The sequence below is a fragment of the Erpetoichthys calabaricus genome, chromosome 15 (genome assembly GCF_900747795.2).
Source record: "Erpetoichthys calabaricus chromosome 15, fErpCal1.3, whole genome shotgun sequence".
NCBI lineage: Eukaryota > Metazoa > Chordata > Cladistia > Polypteriformes > Polypteridae > Erpetoichthys > Erpetoichthys calabaricus.
In genome coordinates this window covers 74,861,460-74,876,832 of record NC_041408.2, presented here as the reverse complement: position 1 = coordinate 74,876,832, position 15,373 = coordinate 74,861,460, and the positions used below count along the sequence as shown (strand labels likewise).

Below are 15,373 nucleotides of genomic sequence, written 5' to 3'. Positions count from 1 at the left end.
CATTACTTAGGAGTACCTCCTGGGCTATGGATGAGGCATGGTTCCTCTGGTCCTTTCACAGCTCCTCCTGGCGGCACCCACGGTACCCAACAGGGCTGAGAAACCGTACTCCAAGTCCCAGGATGCCCTACAGGAATCTGGGGTACTGCTACACTCCAGGGGAGCCGCTGCCTAGTGTTTTGGGGGAGACAGTGTCCTGGAAAGCTGCTTTCCCCCATCCTTCTATCTAAGGGGCATCCCGGCCGGGATGAGCTGCCAGCCGTCCACCACAATATACGTATATGACATATGTACAGTATATGGAGTTTTCAAAAAGGCACCTAAAGGACCCTCAGACTGTAAAAACCAAAATTCCCTGATCTGATGAAATTAAGATTGAACTGCTTGGCCTCAACTCTAAGAATTACATATGAAGGAAACCAGGCACAGCTCATCACCTGTGCAGTACCACTCTAATGGTGAAGCATGGTAGTAACACCATCATGCAGTGGGTTTGGGGACTGGGAGACTAGACAGTGCCGAGGGAAAGCTGAACGGAGCAAAGTACAGAGATGTGCTTGATGAATATCTGCTCCAGTGTGTCCTGTACCTCAGATTGGGCCAAAGATTCGCCTTCCAACAGGGTAATGACCCTAAGCACAAAGCAGACAGCACAGGAGTGGCTTAGGGACATCTTTGTATATGTTCCTGAGTTGCCCATCTAAAGCCAATCGAACATCTCTGGAAAGACCTGAAAATAGCTCTTCACCAACAGTCTCCATCCAACCTGACAGAGCTTGAGAGGATCTGCAGAGAAGAATGGCAGAAAATTCGCCAATCCAGACGTGATGCTTGTTGAATCAAACCCAAGAAGACTCCGGGCTGGAATTGCTGCCAAAGGTGCTAATGAAGCACTAAGGAAAAGATCTGAATACTTGTGCTAATGGGAGATTTCAGTTTTTTTAAAATTAACAAATCTGCTAAAACTCGTAAAACCCTTATTTCACTTTGTGGTTCTGGCTTGTTGTTTGATGAGGGAAATATTTAATTTAAATGATTTTAGCATAAGGCTGTAACATACAAAAAATGTGTAGAAATTAAAGGGGTTCAAATACCATCTGAAGACACTGTACACAGGCATATTCCTGTATGTGTTTGCTTATTGCTGTATAAATCTGGGAAGGTAAATTCCAACTTAGTCCTCTAGATGGCACATGTTCTCCATGTAGAGTCTGCACGGGCCCTTTACTGAATGTCCTCGGCCATTTTTACTGCCAGGTGATCTGGGAATGTTTTTTTCTTAGCTGTATACACTTGGGCAACCATCCGTGTGAGTTTTGCTCAGGCCACAAATTATTTTTAGGTTTTTAAATCAACTCCATATTAAGTAATTGATTTCTTTCAGATTGTTTATATAAATTTGTTGGGGTACTAACCCAGTAACCCCATTTAATGCACTGTGGGACAACTGAAAAGATAGCGGACCAAAATCATCTCACATAGCCTTCAGATATTGCATTTTTTTGAGATTATGCACAGGAGCTTCTTCAGTCTCAACTCCTGGTTGTTGAGCTGACCGGTTATATGGCATCCTGACCTGAAGGGGCACAGCCCACTCTGGTCATCACAGGCCTTCCTAGGAGTTATCTCAGGACTGAGGGTGGCAGAGAAGATCTCATTAGAAAAAGGTTATATTTTTCATGGGTGGCATGGTGGTGCAGTGGTAGCGCTGCTGCCTCGCAGTTGGGAGACCCGGGTTCGCTTCCCGGGTCCTCCCTGCGTGGAGTTTGCATGTTCTCCCCGTGTCTGCGTGGGTTTCCTCAGTCCAAAGACATGCAGGTTAGGTGGATTGGCGATTCTAAATTGGCCCTAGTGTGTGCTGGGTGTGTTTGTGTGTGTCCTGTGGTGGGTTGACACCCTGCCCGGGATTGGTTCCTGCCTTGTGCCCTGTGTTGGCTGGGATTGGCTCCAGCAGACCCCCGTGACCCTGTGTTCGGATTCAGCGGGTTGGAAAATGGATGGATGGATTGATGTATTTTTCATATTTTCATTGTGTACTGGTACAAATGTCAGAATGTCCTTATTAAACAGGCAGGTGGTTTCTAGTATATTTCTGTTTGATACACGATTTCAGTTTTAGCTACATGTCTCGGTAGTTTGTTCAGATTTCCCACAGCTCTTTACATAAAGAAGTGCCTCCTGTCTTCAGTCCTAAATGAACTTCCTCTTAATTTCCACTGATGTCCTTCAGTGTGTGATTCACCGCTAAGTTGAAAGATTTCTGCTGGATCGATGCCTTTGTGGATTTTGAAGACCTGGATCAGGACCCCACGCAGTCTCCCCTCCTCGAGACTAAACAGGTTTAATTCTCAGAGTCAGTCAGAGTGGGACATGTCCTGAAGTCCTGGGGTGCACTTGGTTGCTCTCCTCTGCACCCCTCCAAGTGCTGTTGTGTCTTTCTTACAGCATGGTGACCTGAATTGCACACGATACTTCATTATGTAGTCCAAGCATAACAATGTATACAATGAAAAACAACAAAATCAATTAAAATTTCAGAAAATGAATAAATATGCCATAAAGTTATCCCCATGAATCCAAAATGGACAGATTGCTGCATTTTGTAAATGAAATATTAAATGTATTGTTATTTTACATTCACTTTTATCACTGTTTGTCCACAGGTTTGGGCGATATGGCTGTCTCCAACTCCATCGGTAGTAATGTATTTGATATTTTAGTGGGCCTGGGACTACCTTGGGCTTTACAAACTCTGGCAATTGATTATGGATCTTATGTAAGTATTTCATGAACTCTCTTTATTATTTTAACAACATACTGAAAACTACACATGGACATGTGATTCCTATTGGAAGCTACCTAAGATTAAATAATAAGATCAAATTGGTTGGCTGTAGGCCAGTTTGATTAACTAACCCAAAGGAAAATTAAAGAAAGAAATTGTAAAAAAGACAAGCTATTTAACACAGGGTGGAAATGGAAAGTCAACGTAGGGTTTAGACAGGAGAGATCAAGCGCTAACCAAAATCCTGTGCAGGTAAAAACTTAAGTGGATAATGTGTGACACTCTATTGGATGGACTTTTTTGATATCATAAAGAATTATAAAGATCAGTGTTAATATTGAGTTCAAGTTTATAGTTTTGTGTGTGCAACCAGGCTCTCATTGTTCATATGACACCCTGCTACACATAGGTCATCCCAAATGTGCACCTGAAACTTTAACTCCGGTCTGCACCCTACCATGGAAAACAGCCATCTTAGTCAATCAGTCATTCAGTTTGAGTGAAAAATTGGGCATGTGACCTCAAGGACATCTCTTTTTCATAGCCAGCTCATTCCATTTGATCCCTGCTAGTTGTACAAAGTAAAATTAAATTCTTATTCGTATGTCTCCCACAGACTAGTGACAGTAGTACAAAACCAAGAACAGACGATGAATGCAGCACCAAAACTGAAATGCAGCATCAGGCACTATACACTCACTAAGCAAATTATTAGGAATCCATGCTTATCCATGCAGTTATCTACAACAACAACATTTATTTATATAGCACATTTTCATACAAAAAAGTAGCTCAAAGTGCTTTACATAATGAAGAAAAGAAAATAAAAATAAAAGACAAAATAAGAAATTAAAATAAGACAACATTAGTTAACATAGAAACAGAGTAAGGTCCGATGGCCAGGGGGGACAGAAAAAACAAAAAAAAACTCCAGACGGCTGTAGAAAAAAATAAAATCTTCAGGGGTTCCAGACCACGAGACCACCCAGTCCCCTCTGGGCATTCTACCTAACATAAATGAAATAGTCCTCTTTGTAATTAAGGTTCTCACGGAAGGACTTGATGATGATGGTCATGCAGAGTTCTGGCTTTTAATCCATCACTGTTGGAACATCACAGTGCTTTGAGTAGATGGTGGTGGCGCAAACCGCCACCACAAAGAAACCAGAAAAAGAAACAGAAGAGAGAGTAGGGGTTAGTACGGATTTTAGAGCCACCATGAATAGTTATTATAATGAATTGGATATACAGAGTATCAGGATTAAATTATAGTGAAGTTATGAGAAGGCCATGTTAAAATAATGTGTTTTCAGCAGTTTTTTAAAGTGCTCCACTGTATTAGCCTGGCGAATTCCTATTGGTAGGCTAGTTCAGATTTTAGGTGCATAACAGCAGAAGGCCGCCTCACCACTTCTTTTAAGTTTTGCTCTTGGAATTCTAAGGAGACACTCATTTGAGGATCTGAGGTTACGATTTGGAATATAAGATGTCAAACATTCCGATATATAAGATGGGGTGAGATTATTTAAGACTTTATAAACCATAAGCAGAATTTTAAAGTCAATTCTGAATGACACAGGTAACCAGTGTAGTGACATTAAAACTGGAGAAATGTGCTCGGATTTTCTTTTCCTGGTTAGGATTCTAGCATCTGCATTCTGCACTAGTTGCAAACGATTTATGTCTTTTTTGGGTAGTCCTGAGAGGATTGCGTTACAGTAATCTAGTTGACTGAAAACAAACGCGTGAACTAATTTCTCAGCATCTTTCAATGATATAAGAGGTCTAACTTTTGCTATGTTTCTTAAGTGAAAAAATGCTGTCCTGGTGATCTGATTAATATGCGATTTAAAATTCAGATTACAGTCAACAGTTACCCCTAAGCTTTTTACCTCCATTTTGACTTTTAATCCTAATGCATCCAGTTTATTTCTAATAGCCTCATTGTATCCATTATTGCCAATCACTAAGATTTCAGTTTTCTCTTTATTTAGCTTGAGAAAGTTACTATTCATCCATTCTGAAATACAAGTCAGACATTGTGTTAGTGAATCAAGAGAATCGGGGTCATCAGGTGCTATTGATAAATACAGCTGTGTGTCATCAGCATAGCTGTGGTAGCTCACATTGTGCCCTGAGATAATCTGACCTATCTAGTCAGCCAATCACGTGGCAGCAGTGCAATGCATGAAATCAGGCAGATAGATGTTAGGAGCTTCAGTTAAGGTTCACATCAAACACCAGAGTAGGGAGAGAATATGATCTCTCTGTGAAATGATTGATGGTCCCAGACAGGCTGGTTTGAGTATTTCTGTAACTGCTGATCTCCTGGGACTTTCACACACAACAATCTCTACAGTTTACTCAGAACGGTGCAAAAAACATTAAAAAAATCCAATGAGTGCCACTTCTGCAGACAGAAACGCCTTGTTGATGAGAGAGGTCAGAAGAGAATGGCCAGACTGGTTTGAGCTGACAGCAAGGTTATGGCAACTCTGTGCAACTGTAGTGGAGAGAAGAGCATCTCAGAATGCACAACACATTGAACCTTGAGGCGATTGGGTTACAACAGCAGAAGACTACATTGGGTTCCTCTCCTGTCAGCCAAGGGTAGAAAGTAGAGGCTGCAGTGGGCACAAGCTCATCAAACCTGCACAGATGAAGCCTGGTCTGTTGAACCTCAGTTCCTGCTGAGGCACACAAATGGTAGGGTCAGAATTTGGCATCAAGCAAGAATTCATGCACCCAACCTGCCTTGTATCAACAGCCCAGGCTGATGATTGTGGTGATGGTGTAATAGTGTGGGGAATATTTTCTTGGCACACTTTGGGCCCATTAATACCAATCAGCGTCTCTTGAATGACATGGCCTACTGCTGACTGACCATGTGAATCCCGTCATGGCCAAAATTTTCTTCTAATGTCTACATCTAGCATGATAATCAACTATGTCACAAAATAAAAGTCTTCTCAGGCTGGTTTCATGAACGTGACAATGAGTTCAGTGTCCTTAGAACATCTGTGGGATGTGCTAGAACTGGGGAGTAGAAATTTTGGGATGCAGTCATGCCAATATGGATCAGAATCTCAAAGGAATGTTTCCAACATCTTGTGGAATCCATGCCATGAAGAACTGAGGCTGTGCCGGGAGTGAAAGGAGGCCCTACCTGGTTTTAATATACTGGTCCTAAGAATTAGCTAAGTGACTGTGTACTGTAGAAGGGCCATTTGTCATGCAGTTGTCATTAGATCCCCATTTAGCTTCCTCTCTTCAGTTTCTTTAGCCACTCTACAAAGTGGTCGCTGAGTGTAGTTCTTTACAGTGAGACAAGCTACAAAGTAGTGTAGTGTAAAGCAGCAATTTGAAAACTTCCTCATCTCATCTTGATGCTCTTATTGTGATGTTTGTTGAATAGAAAACCATCAGTTGCAGAATGTTGGACTGAATGGCCTGTTCTTGTAATAACGTTTGCTTCCTTTTCTGTATTTAGATTCATCTAAGCAGCAGAGGCCTTGTGTTTTCTGTTGGGCTGCTGTTAGCATCAGTTTTTCTTACAGTGAGTATAATTTATGTATTCAATTGTTATTACATTCAAATGCCAAAAGAGCTATGATTAAAATTCCAGGCAAATACTGTAGTTGCTTCTTTAGCTGAAAACTTCAAATAATGATAGTGTAAAATAGACAGCACACAATATATTTGTCTAAAATGTTTAATGAATAAAAATACAGAAAATGTGTATTCATTTATTTGAAGGTTTATTCTCTTTATCCAGTTATTTTTAATCCCATGTGCATAGTGGGCTTATTTCCATGTATCAGTATCTGAAGCCATGGCAAGTTAAAGGGATGAGTTCAGTATTTTTCAAGTCAAAGTTATTTTTTCACAATCAGAGTATATATTAGTTTGCTAAATTAAATTGTTTTATAAAGTGAAGCATCTCTCTATTATAATAAAAAATCCTGGGACAAGACTGGGACGAGATGTGAATTTTTCAGAGAGACACTATCATGTCCCGCGAGACGAGACTTTGTGACCACGCCTGGAGCCGGAAATAAAAGACAAAGAGTAGATGACAAAGTAGAACGTCATAAAGAATTCAAAAACGTTGGCGTGATAGACATGCAGAGCAGGTTAGAGATAATGAAAGTGCTAATATTTGAAAGTCTCAAAAAAATGTTAGTAAAGATCGCATTAGCGCAAAAAAACGGAAATTATTACTCGGTGAAATAACGGAACAGCGAAAAAAGATCGAATATATTGTTCAGATTTAAATTTGAAGTCGGAGACTTGTAGATTGTCTAATTCGTGTTGCCATCAGGAAAGCACTGTTTCTTCCTAATGAAGAGGCGTATTCGTGAGAATTCAAAGATTTGTTGTTTGTCAGTCAGTCATTATCCAATCCGCTGTATCCTAACACAGGGTTACGGGGGCCTACTGGAGCCAATCACAGCCAACAGGTGAAAGTGAACTCCACATACGCAAGAGGCAGGGACACAAAGTGGCTGGTCTGTAGCGCAGGCCGGACTCCATTCTTGAATTTTACAATGGAGCTTATGGATACCAAGGGCCCATTATAAAAAAGAAGGCCTTGAAAGCTAGCAAATATGCCCATTTTTTAAAGCCAAAAATGTTACAGTGTATTGATTTGCATCAGTAGTGTTGCTGGGGATGGTGTCACCCAGTTGAGTAACTAAGGCCAGAGTTAGGGCTCATTTATACTTCACGCTCAGAACGCGTATGCGCCCACATCATGGCTGCCACGCGTTTCGAGCATTCATTTGATGCGTCCTCTGAGCAGGTCCTCAGAAACTAACGCGACGCGTGCGCGAGTTGCAGTACCGGCAAAAAGTTGGGGGACGCAGTGTGCTAAAAGTTGGAATGTAACGGCAGAGTCTCTGTTTACTATCTACATGTGACAGAAAGCCGCTTTGCGGATCCTATGAGATCGGTGTGCGTGCTTCGATGTTTGATGAATGGTTCGAAGTGGTGAAGCAAAATGCCGACATACAGATGCATTCATGGTGCTTTTATATTCAAGCCTGGCATATTCCCGATCATTATGACACGATACATTTTAAAAGTCTCACATACCGTCTTCTGTGTCGTCTTTTTTTCTAGGGCTTCCTCTGGTCCTGACAGCAGCGGCAAACAGCAATAGATTGCCACACTGAGCACATTAAATGTATGATATTCCAACTCTCTGCACATTTAGAATCCTCAGATTTATACTTGATATCACTTTCGTGATGAAATGCATTGAAGTATGTATGTTACATTTTACAGATATATCGGTAATTTCATTTAAATAATGAATACTGTTAATTACACACAAGGGGGTGACACGGTGGCAGAGCATTAGCGCTGCTGTCTTGCAGGGAGTCACGTCGCTGGTATTCCCTGCCTGGAGTTTATATGTTTTCCTGCTGGGTTTCCACAATGTGCTCCGCTTTCCTTCCAAAGATATGCAGATTTGCTAACACTAAAATGATGCCGGCGTGTGTGTGTGTGTGTGCTTGTATTCACCTTGAAATGAGCTGATGCCTCGTCCAGGGATTGTTTCTGCCTCGTGCCCAATACTATCTGACATGGACAAATCCCTGGACTGATGGAGTTAATTATTAAACATCCTTTTCGGAGATATTGCGGTAAGGTGTCATCGGAGTTTAATGGGTGTTCCAGGCAATTCACAACACAGCGAAGCCAAACCTGTTCTCATCGTGATAATATCTCGCACTGCCACCTGGTGGATTCCTCCAGATTTACGTAAAGTACGCGCGCAAGTATAAACAGTACAAAGCTTGTGTAGCAGGAGCGTCCTCTGCAGCATGCATCGCGTCAGTATAAATCTGGCCTAAGACCCCCCACAGGCCCCAGGGTGACTTGATGACTAGCGCTCCTTAACAGGGGCAGACACCCAGCTTTTTAAAGCAGCACGTTAGTTCCCACTATTAATGTCTTATGGACACTTGATTGTTTTATTGATGGGGGAGTGGGGGTCCTACTTGATGATTTCAACACATAAACATTCAATTGTTTCATCAAGGATTGTTTTGGGGGTACTCCATCATTGACTTCAGCCTGAAACACTGCACAAACAGATGACCTGACAAATATAACTGAAAAGGTACACTTAGTATCGCTTATATTCTTTCACTATGTGGAAAAAGTGGCTTGGCTCTTTCAAAAATCTGACAAAAATCTGAAACTACAATGCAGTGTAATGTGCTCAGTTCAGATTTATGGTTATGTGTACAAACTACAGTGAATGTCATATTTGCTCTTTTCACTGCGCTGCCATTCAGCATGCATCTCGGTGTAAAATGACAACATGGATTATAAAGGGCTGGGCCGGGGGGGCCTTCAGCTTTGGGTTGACGTAACGCCACCCATGACAGCTGCTGCAAGCAGACAAAGGCACATTACCTCGAGAAAACCGCACCAAGAATCTGCAGTTAAATAATTATTTCTATTTTCCTGTTTATTACCACTAAGATGCTTCATAAATGCAGAAGGTATGTTTTCTTAAATGAAAATCTTTGCCTAGGACCCTACAGCCTCATTATAAACTGCAAGGACAGACAAGGTATTTTAAATATGTATAAAACACACCTAACTTTAGAACACAATTTCAAGTGGCAAAAAGTTAATATATACGTATATATAAACCATGACTGTGAACAAATAGCTTGAAAAATGCCAAACTTACCCTTCAAGCCAGTGGTCTCAAACTCCAGTCCTGGAGGGCCGTAGTGGCTGTGGGTTTTCATTCTAACCCTTTTCTTAATTAGTGACCAGTTTGTACTAATAATTAACTTCTTTTGAATTCATTTGAAGACTCTTGAAGACTCGGACATCTTAATTGTTTCTTTTTCCTTACAATAGTGAGATACAAAATGAGCTAATACAGGACCAGCAAACTGTGTCCTCATACAGTATCTGAAAGTAAAGAATGGTGAAGGTCTCAGAATGTTGATCTGCTCAGGTCCTCAAAGCATTTGACCAGTGCTCTTAGAAAAGAGAAAATCAACAATTTCAGAAATGTCTGCTAATGCACCACAAGAGTAGCAACAAGCCACAAAATTAAAGAACGGGTTTAATTAACGACAAGGCTCTGCACCTAATTAAGCAATTGCTTAGGGTGAAATTGGTTGGCATTTGAAGCCCTGCCTTAGTTGGTCTTCTGCTGGCTGACTCACTTCACATTTCATTTCTTTTTAGTTGCCATTTAAGGAAAGAAATGAAGCAATTTAGAGGAATGATGAAGAAATTCAGGGGAACAAATCTTAAAAAACAAGTCAATCAAAATGAATTCACAAGAAGTTAATTAGCAGCACAAACAGGGCACTAATTAAGAAAAGACTTAGAATGAAACCCTGCAGCCACTGCGGTCCTCCAGGACTGGAGTTTGAGACCACTGCTTTAAGCGATTTAGTCATGTTAAGCAAAGGGTAACCAATGGGATTAAAGTGATGGTCTCCTGAAGCACAATCCAACACCTTAACCAGCATGCCATATGTAATCAGTTAATATTAACTTTAAATAGTCCCTTCCATGGTAAGGAATGTCCCCCAGAGAACTTGTCACACAGTTGATGACCCAAATTCTGAAGGATGAGAAAGAAATCAGATGTGAAGCGAGCCAACAGGTGACCAGCTAAGTCGAGGCCTCAAACTCCAACCAGTTTCTTAATCAGAAGTTGATTCTTGTTGTTATTTAACTCCATGGCCTGTTTGTGCTCTCTTTCTTCCACAGCAGACATTTCCAAAACTGCTGATTTGTTTTTTCCTAAGAGTGTTGTCAAAATGTTTTGTGGACCTGAGCAGATCATTAAACATTACTGAGACCTTCACCTTTCTTTATTTTCAGATATTATAAAATGTACACTGATTAGCTGGTCATGTCTTGGCTTGTTTTGTATCTTATTATTGTTTGGCCGTTAATTAAAGAAACAAGAAATAACGAAGGGGTCTGAGGCTTAAATAGCAAGTCAATTAAAATGAAGGCAGTAGAGTTCATTAGCAGCAAAAACTGGTCGCTGATTAAGAACATGAATAGCTTGAAAGCCTGCAGCCACAGCTTTGCTCTAGAAAACGAGATGGAGACCCTTGTCCCAGATGCTCTCCCATCCAAGTACTGGCAGGCCCCAGGCATGGTGGAATTCAGGTGGAAGTGCAGGTGGTATGGCTGCTAATATGGTCACCAAAATATGGTCCAAAAATGGCCTCAAAATAAGGGTCAAATGAGGGCCACAAATAGGGTGGAAGCCCAAAAAGCTCAACATCTTGCATAACTAGACATCAAGATGAATCAAATGGGAATTTTTCTCATACCAGTGATACAAAAAAAACTGAAGTAATTTCAAAGCATCCGTAAGTAATTCTTATGAACACAAATAGGTAGTTTTAACAATGTTTTTACTAATGCAGCATCTGACATTTGATTAGATAGAAGATCAAGTGACTCTTCATGGTCATATGTTGAGTCAGCATTGGGAACCGAACGTGCCAATTTGTGGACTACAGACCCAGGCCTTAATCACTCAGTGGACGCACTCTGCAGACACAAATATTATTTTATATTAGCTGTGTAAGCTCGTGCTGTAAAAAGCCAGGGCTCCTAGAAACCATTGAAATCTCAGAAAAAAAACTGAAACACAGAGTCAGCGGTTTCGATTTGCCGATGTGCTCGCCCTCCATGTCTATCAGCGGCTAAGCAAGTTTCTCTTTCCTCAGTGGTTTCAATTTTCGGATGTGCTCGCTTCCATTGTCTATCGGTGGCTAAGTGAGTTTCTCTCTCCTCGGAGGTTTCGTTTTGCTGATGTTCTCACCTCGCTTGTGTATTAGCGGCTAAGCGAGTTTGTCTTTCCTCAGCGGTTTCGTTTTTTGGACGTGCTCACCCTCCATGTCTCTCAGCGGCTAAGCAAGTTTCTCTATCTTCAGCGATTTCATTTTTCGGACGTGCTCGCCTCCATTGTCTATCGGTGGCTAAGTGAGTTTCTCTCTCCTCGGAGGTTTTGTTTTGCCGATGTCCTCACCTCGCTTGTGCATTAGCGGCTAAGTGAGTTTGTCTTTCCTCAGCAGTTTCGTTTTTCGGACGTGCTCTCCCTCCATGTCTATCAGTGGCTAAGCGTGTTTTTCTTTCCTCAGCGGTTTCGTTTTTCGGACGTGCTCATCCCTATTGTCTATCAGTGGCTAAGCAAGTTTCTCTCTCCTTGGAGGTTTTGTTGTGCCAATGTCCTCACCTCGCTTGTGTATTAGCAGCTAAGTGAGTTTGTCTTTCCTCAGCGGTTTCGTTTATCGGACGTGCTCGCCTCCATTGTCTATTGGTGGCTAAGTGAGTTTCTCTCTCCTCGGAGGTTTTGTTATGCCGATGTCCTCACCTCGCTTGTGTATTAGCAGCTAAGTGAGTTTGTCTTTCCTCAGCAGTTTCGTTTTTCGGACGTGTTCACCCTCCATGTCTATCAGCAACTAAGCGAGTTTCTCTTTCCTCAGCGGTTTCGTTTTTCAGACGTGCTCGCCTCCATTGTCTATCAGTGGCTAAGTGAGTTTCTCTCTCCTCGGAGGTTTCGTTTTGCCGATGTCCTCACTTCACTTGTGTATTAGCGGCTAAGCGAGTTTGTCTTTCCTCAGCGGTTTCATTTTTTTGGACGTGCACGCCTCCATTGTCTATCAGTGGCTAAGTGAGTTTCTCTCTCCTCGGAGGTTTTGTTTTGCCGATGTCCTCACCTCACTTGTGTATTAGCGGCTAAGCGAGTTTGTCTTTCCCCGGCGGTTTCACTTTGCTGACAGAGTCACTTTCTTTCAGCTTCATGCTGTAGCCTCGCACTTCCAGGCGAGCCGAACAGACAGACACACAAACACATATCCACACGTAGACGTTTATATATAAGATATACCTACTGCATGGGGATGTACTGATCTATAAATTGTCTTCTTTTTTACAGAGTTGGAGCTCTTACAGATTTATGATTATCAATTTGGGAAACAGCTGATCCTATAATCATTTGCTTCTCAGTGTAATGGCTTAGCCACTGGGGGGCCACACTACTTTACTTGGCCACATTACTTGTTGATCGCTGGATGCAGTTCCGTGCCGCTCCTAAACACCTGATGGTTTCATTAATACTTTCATCTGAGCGAATAAAGAATGGCTCTGCTTCAGTGCACATAACAAGTACACAAGGCAGAAGTAGAGAGATAAAGCTCTTGGTGGGGGGGTTTATTTTGGGCCTGCCTTCTTGTAAATTAACCAGGTATTCCTTACTCATGTTAAAAGAACAAAACAATCCATTAAACAGATAAAAGTATTTGCAGTTTCTTGACTGTAAAGTCTGCAGCAGTGCCCCCTTTTCTTCCAATTGTCTGCCGTTCACATTTTTAAAGACGTGCCACTTGTAAAACAGCCAGTGGTCTTGTCAGCTATCTCTGCTTTTATTTAGGTGCTGGGGGTCCACCTCAACAAATGGAAGCTAGACAGGAAGCTGGGGCTGATGTGCCTTTCCCTGTATGCCGTCTTCTTGTGTTTCTCCATCTTGATTGAGTTCAACGTCTTCACTTTTGTGAACTTGCCGATGTGCCAGGAGCGCTGATCACCCAGCAGGCATGGATTTTTTTTTTCTCCCCTTTGGACCGAACAAAGCAAACAACTCTTTGATTCCTACAGTGCAATATGAAGAAAACGTGTGTTTGTAACAAGTACGTGCTGCGATGAGTACAGTATGTGGTTATTTATATAGAGATGAACATGCGCACACGTGCTGCACACACCAGAGAAGCCAGAAGGCGTACCCTTTTGATTGTTTGAAAATGCACATTCACAGCCAATACAAAGATACTGAATTATTGCCTGCGCTGATGTGAAACAGTTTATTTTCAATTTTTGTATGTGATTCTCAACCTGACTTTGGAAATGGATTGTGGCGACGCAAGTATCATTAGCTGCTAACCAGCAGGCCGCTGGACAGGAAAGAAATGTCGAGGGATCAGTCTGTTTCTTCTCGGCCCCTTCTTCATTTGTGTACCTTTTCTCCTGGGAAGGATTCATTTTCTTGTGGCACAGTTAACTTGATAAAAGACACCAGTGACCTGCCATTCTGAGCTGAACATTCGGAGCCACACTTTTTTCGGTCCTTGGCGTGGGAGGCTAAGGTATGGTTTTCTGTCATCCACTTTGGTGTTCTTCCTCTGATTCTGGAGTCATCTTCACAAACGAGAGGACAATTGTACATACTGACTCTTTAACTTTTAGAACGACATTCATTTCACAAAAGGCTTTCCTCTGAGGGTGGAGTCCGTGCACCTTTGCATGCAACATAGATTTTTAGAGTTGCTGCATTTATTCCCAAGTTTACTTTTTCAGTTCATGCTAGAAGATGGTGAAATAGATGTGATGAATTAAAATGTGTGAAATAGTTTGTACTAAAAACTTTAGTTTAACTTTATCTCGGCAGCAGGCAGCCTGCTTTAGTACACGGCTGAGGACAGTTCCCATCCTTGTGGCACAACATACTATCTTCTCAAAACACTTTCACATGCTGAAGACCCTGGTTAACTGAAACGTCTAAGCTCCTTATCGAGAGGGCTTTCTGTATTTCCAATTTATAATTCTAAGCCTACATGGCTACAAAGGTGAGGCAGCTAATCTCAACTTCTTTCACGTGTGTTTAGATCTCTGGTTCTGCATGTTCTTATAACATGTACTGCATAACGGCAGATAACAAGCACTTTTATAAACTGCTTCCACCAGCAGCTAAGTTCATACACATCAACGGACTGTTCAGAGCACAAAGAATAATTAAACCAAATGGTAAATAACTGCCAGATTCAGTTTGCTGTTCCTAACCCTCTATGGCATAGCCGACGGCAGTGAGAAGACTGTTAAAATATCACCTTTCTATCTAATGTCATGCACTGTATATCTGAAAGGGCTCTTTTTATTAAGCCTACATTTCCCAGAGTGCCCTGAGCAGGTTAGCATTGCCATCTTAATCTAAGCCTTAAATTAATGAGCATCAATTACCAAACAAAAGACCGGAACTGGCCTGGAGTCACGGGAGCCTGCAAGAGCAAAGAAGCCAAATGAATGATGCTTACAAATGAGCAGGAGGGCTTCCATTTGTTTGCTCCCAGTTTCAGAGGTTCATTTTGGCCCACGGGGCAGCCATCATTACGTAAATCACACTGTCTTTTATGTGTCCATGCACAGTGAGGTCAAGCGCACCCTAAGCACCCTTCTCTTTGCACAGTGTATGTTACTCCGAGTCTCTTCTTTCACCCAGTATGTCCTAAAAGAGTTGCTGTTGTCGTCTTGCAGGCACTTTGATAGGAGAAAATTACAACAACTGAGAGTGCAAGTGAGATTAGACAGTTACGTAATCTACTCTATATATTTAAAATCCTAAACCTAAAAGTGCAACAATTTTATGTGACTTTTTTGTCACGCTCTAAATCAGGCTTATTTTAAAACCTATATATATATATGTTTGGTATCATTCTTTTCAGAATTTATCAAACTTTAATGTGATATTGTTATATTTTCAGATTCTTATTCCGTTTTTAAATTATAAAGTAAAATATCAAGAAAGTC

At 41.5% G+C, this 15,373-nt stretch overlaps 1 protein-coding gene across 1 annotated transcript in view; it reads left to right on the top strand.

Moving 5' to 3' along the window:
* Positions 1–15,162, top strand: part of slc24a3 (solute carrier family 24 member 3) — a 420,704-nt gene extending 405,542 nt beyond the window's left edge. Inside the window, exons 15-17 of the mRNA XM_051919605.1 lie at positions 2,664–2,776; positions 6,276–6,341; positions 13,227–15,162. Coding sequence (XP_051775565.1) covers positions 2,664–2,776; positions 6,276–6,341; positions 13,227–13,376 — 329 coding nt within the window. The 3' untranslated portion in view covers positions 13,377–15,162. The remainder of the gene's footprint in view (positions 1–2,663; positions 2,777–6,275; positions 6,342–13,226) is intronic.
* The last annotated feature ends 211 nt before the right edge of the window (positions 15,163–15,373 follow it).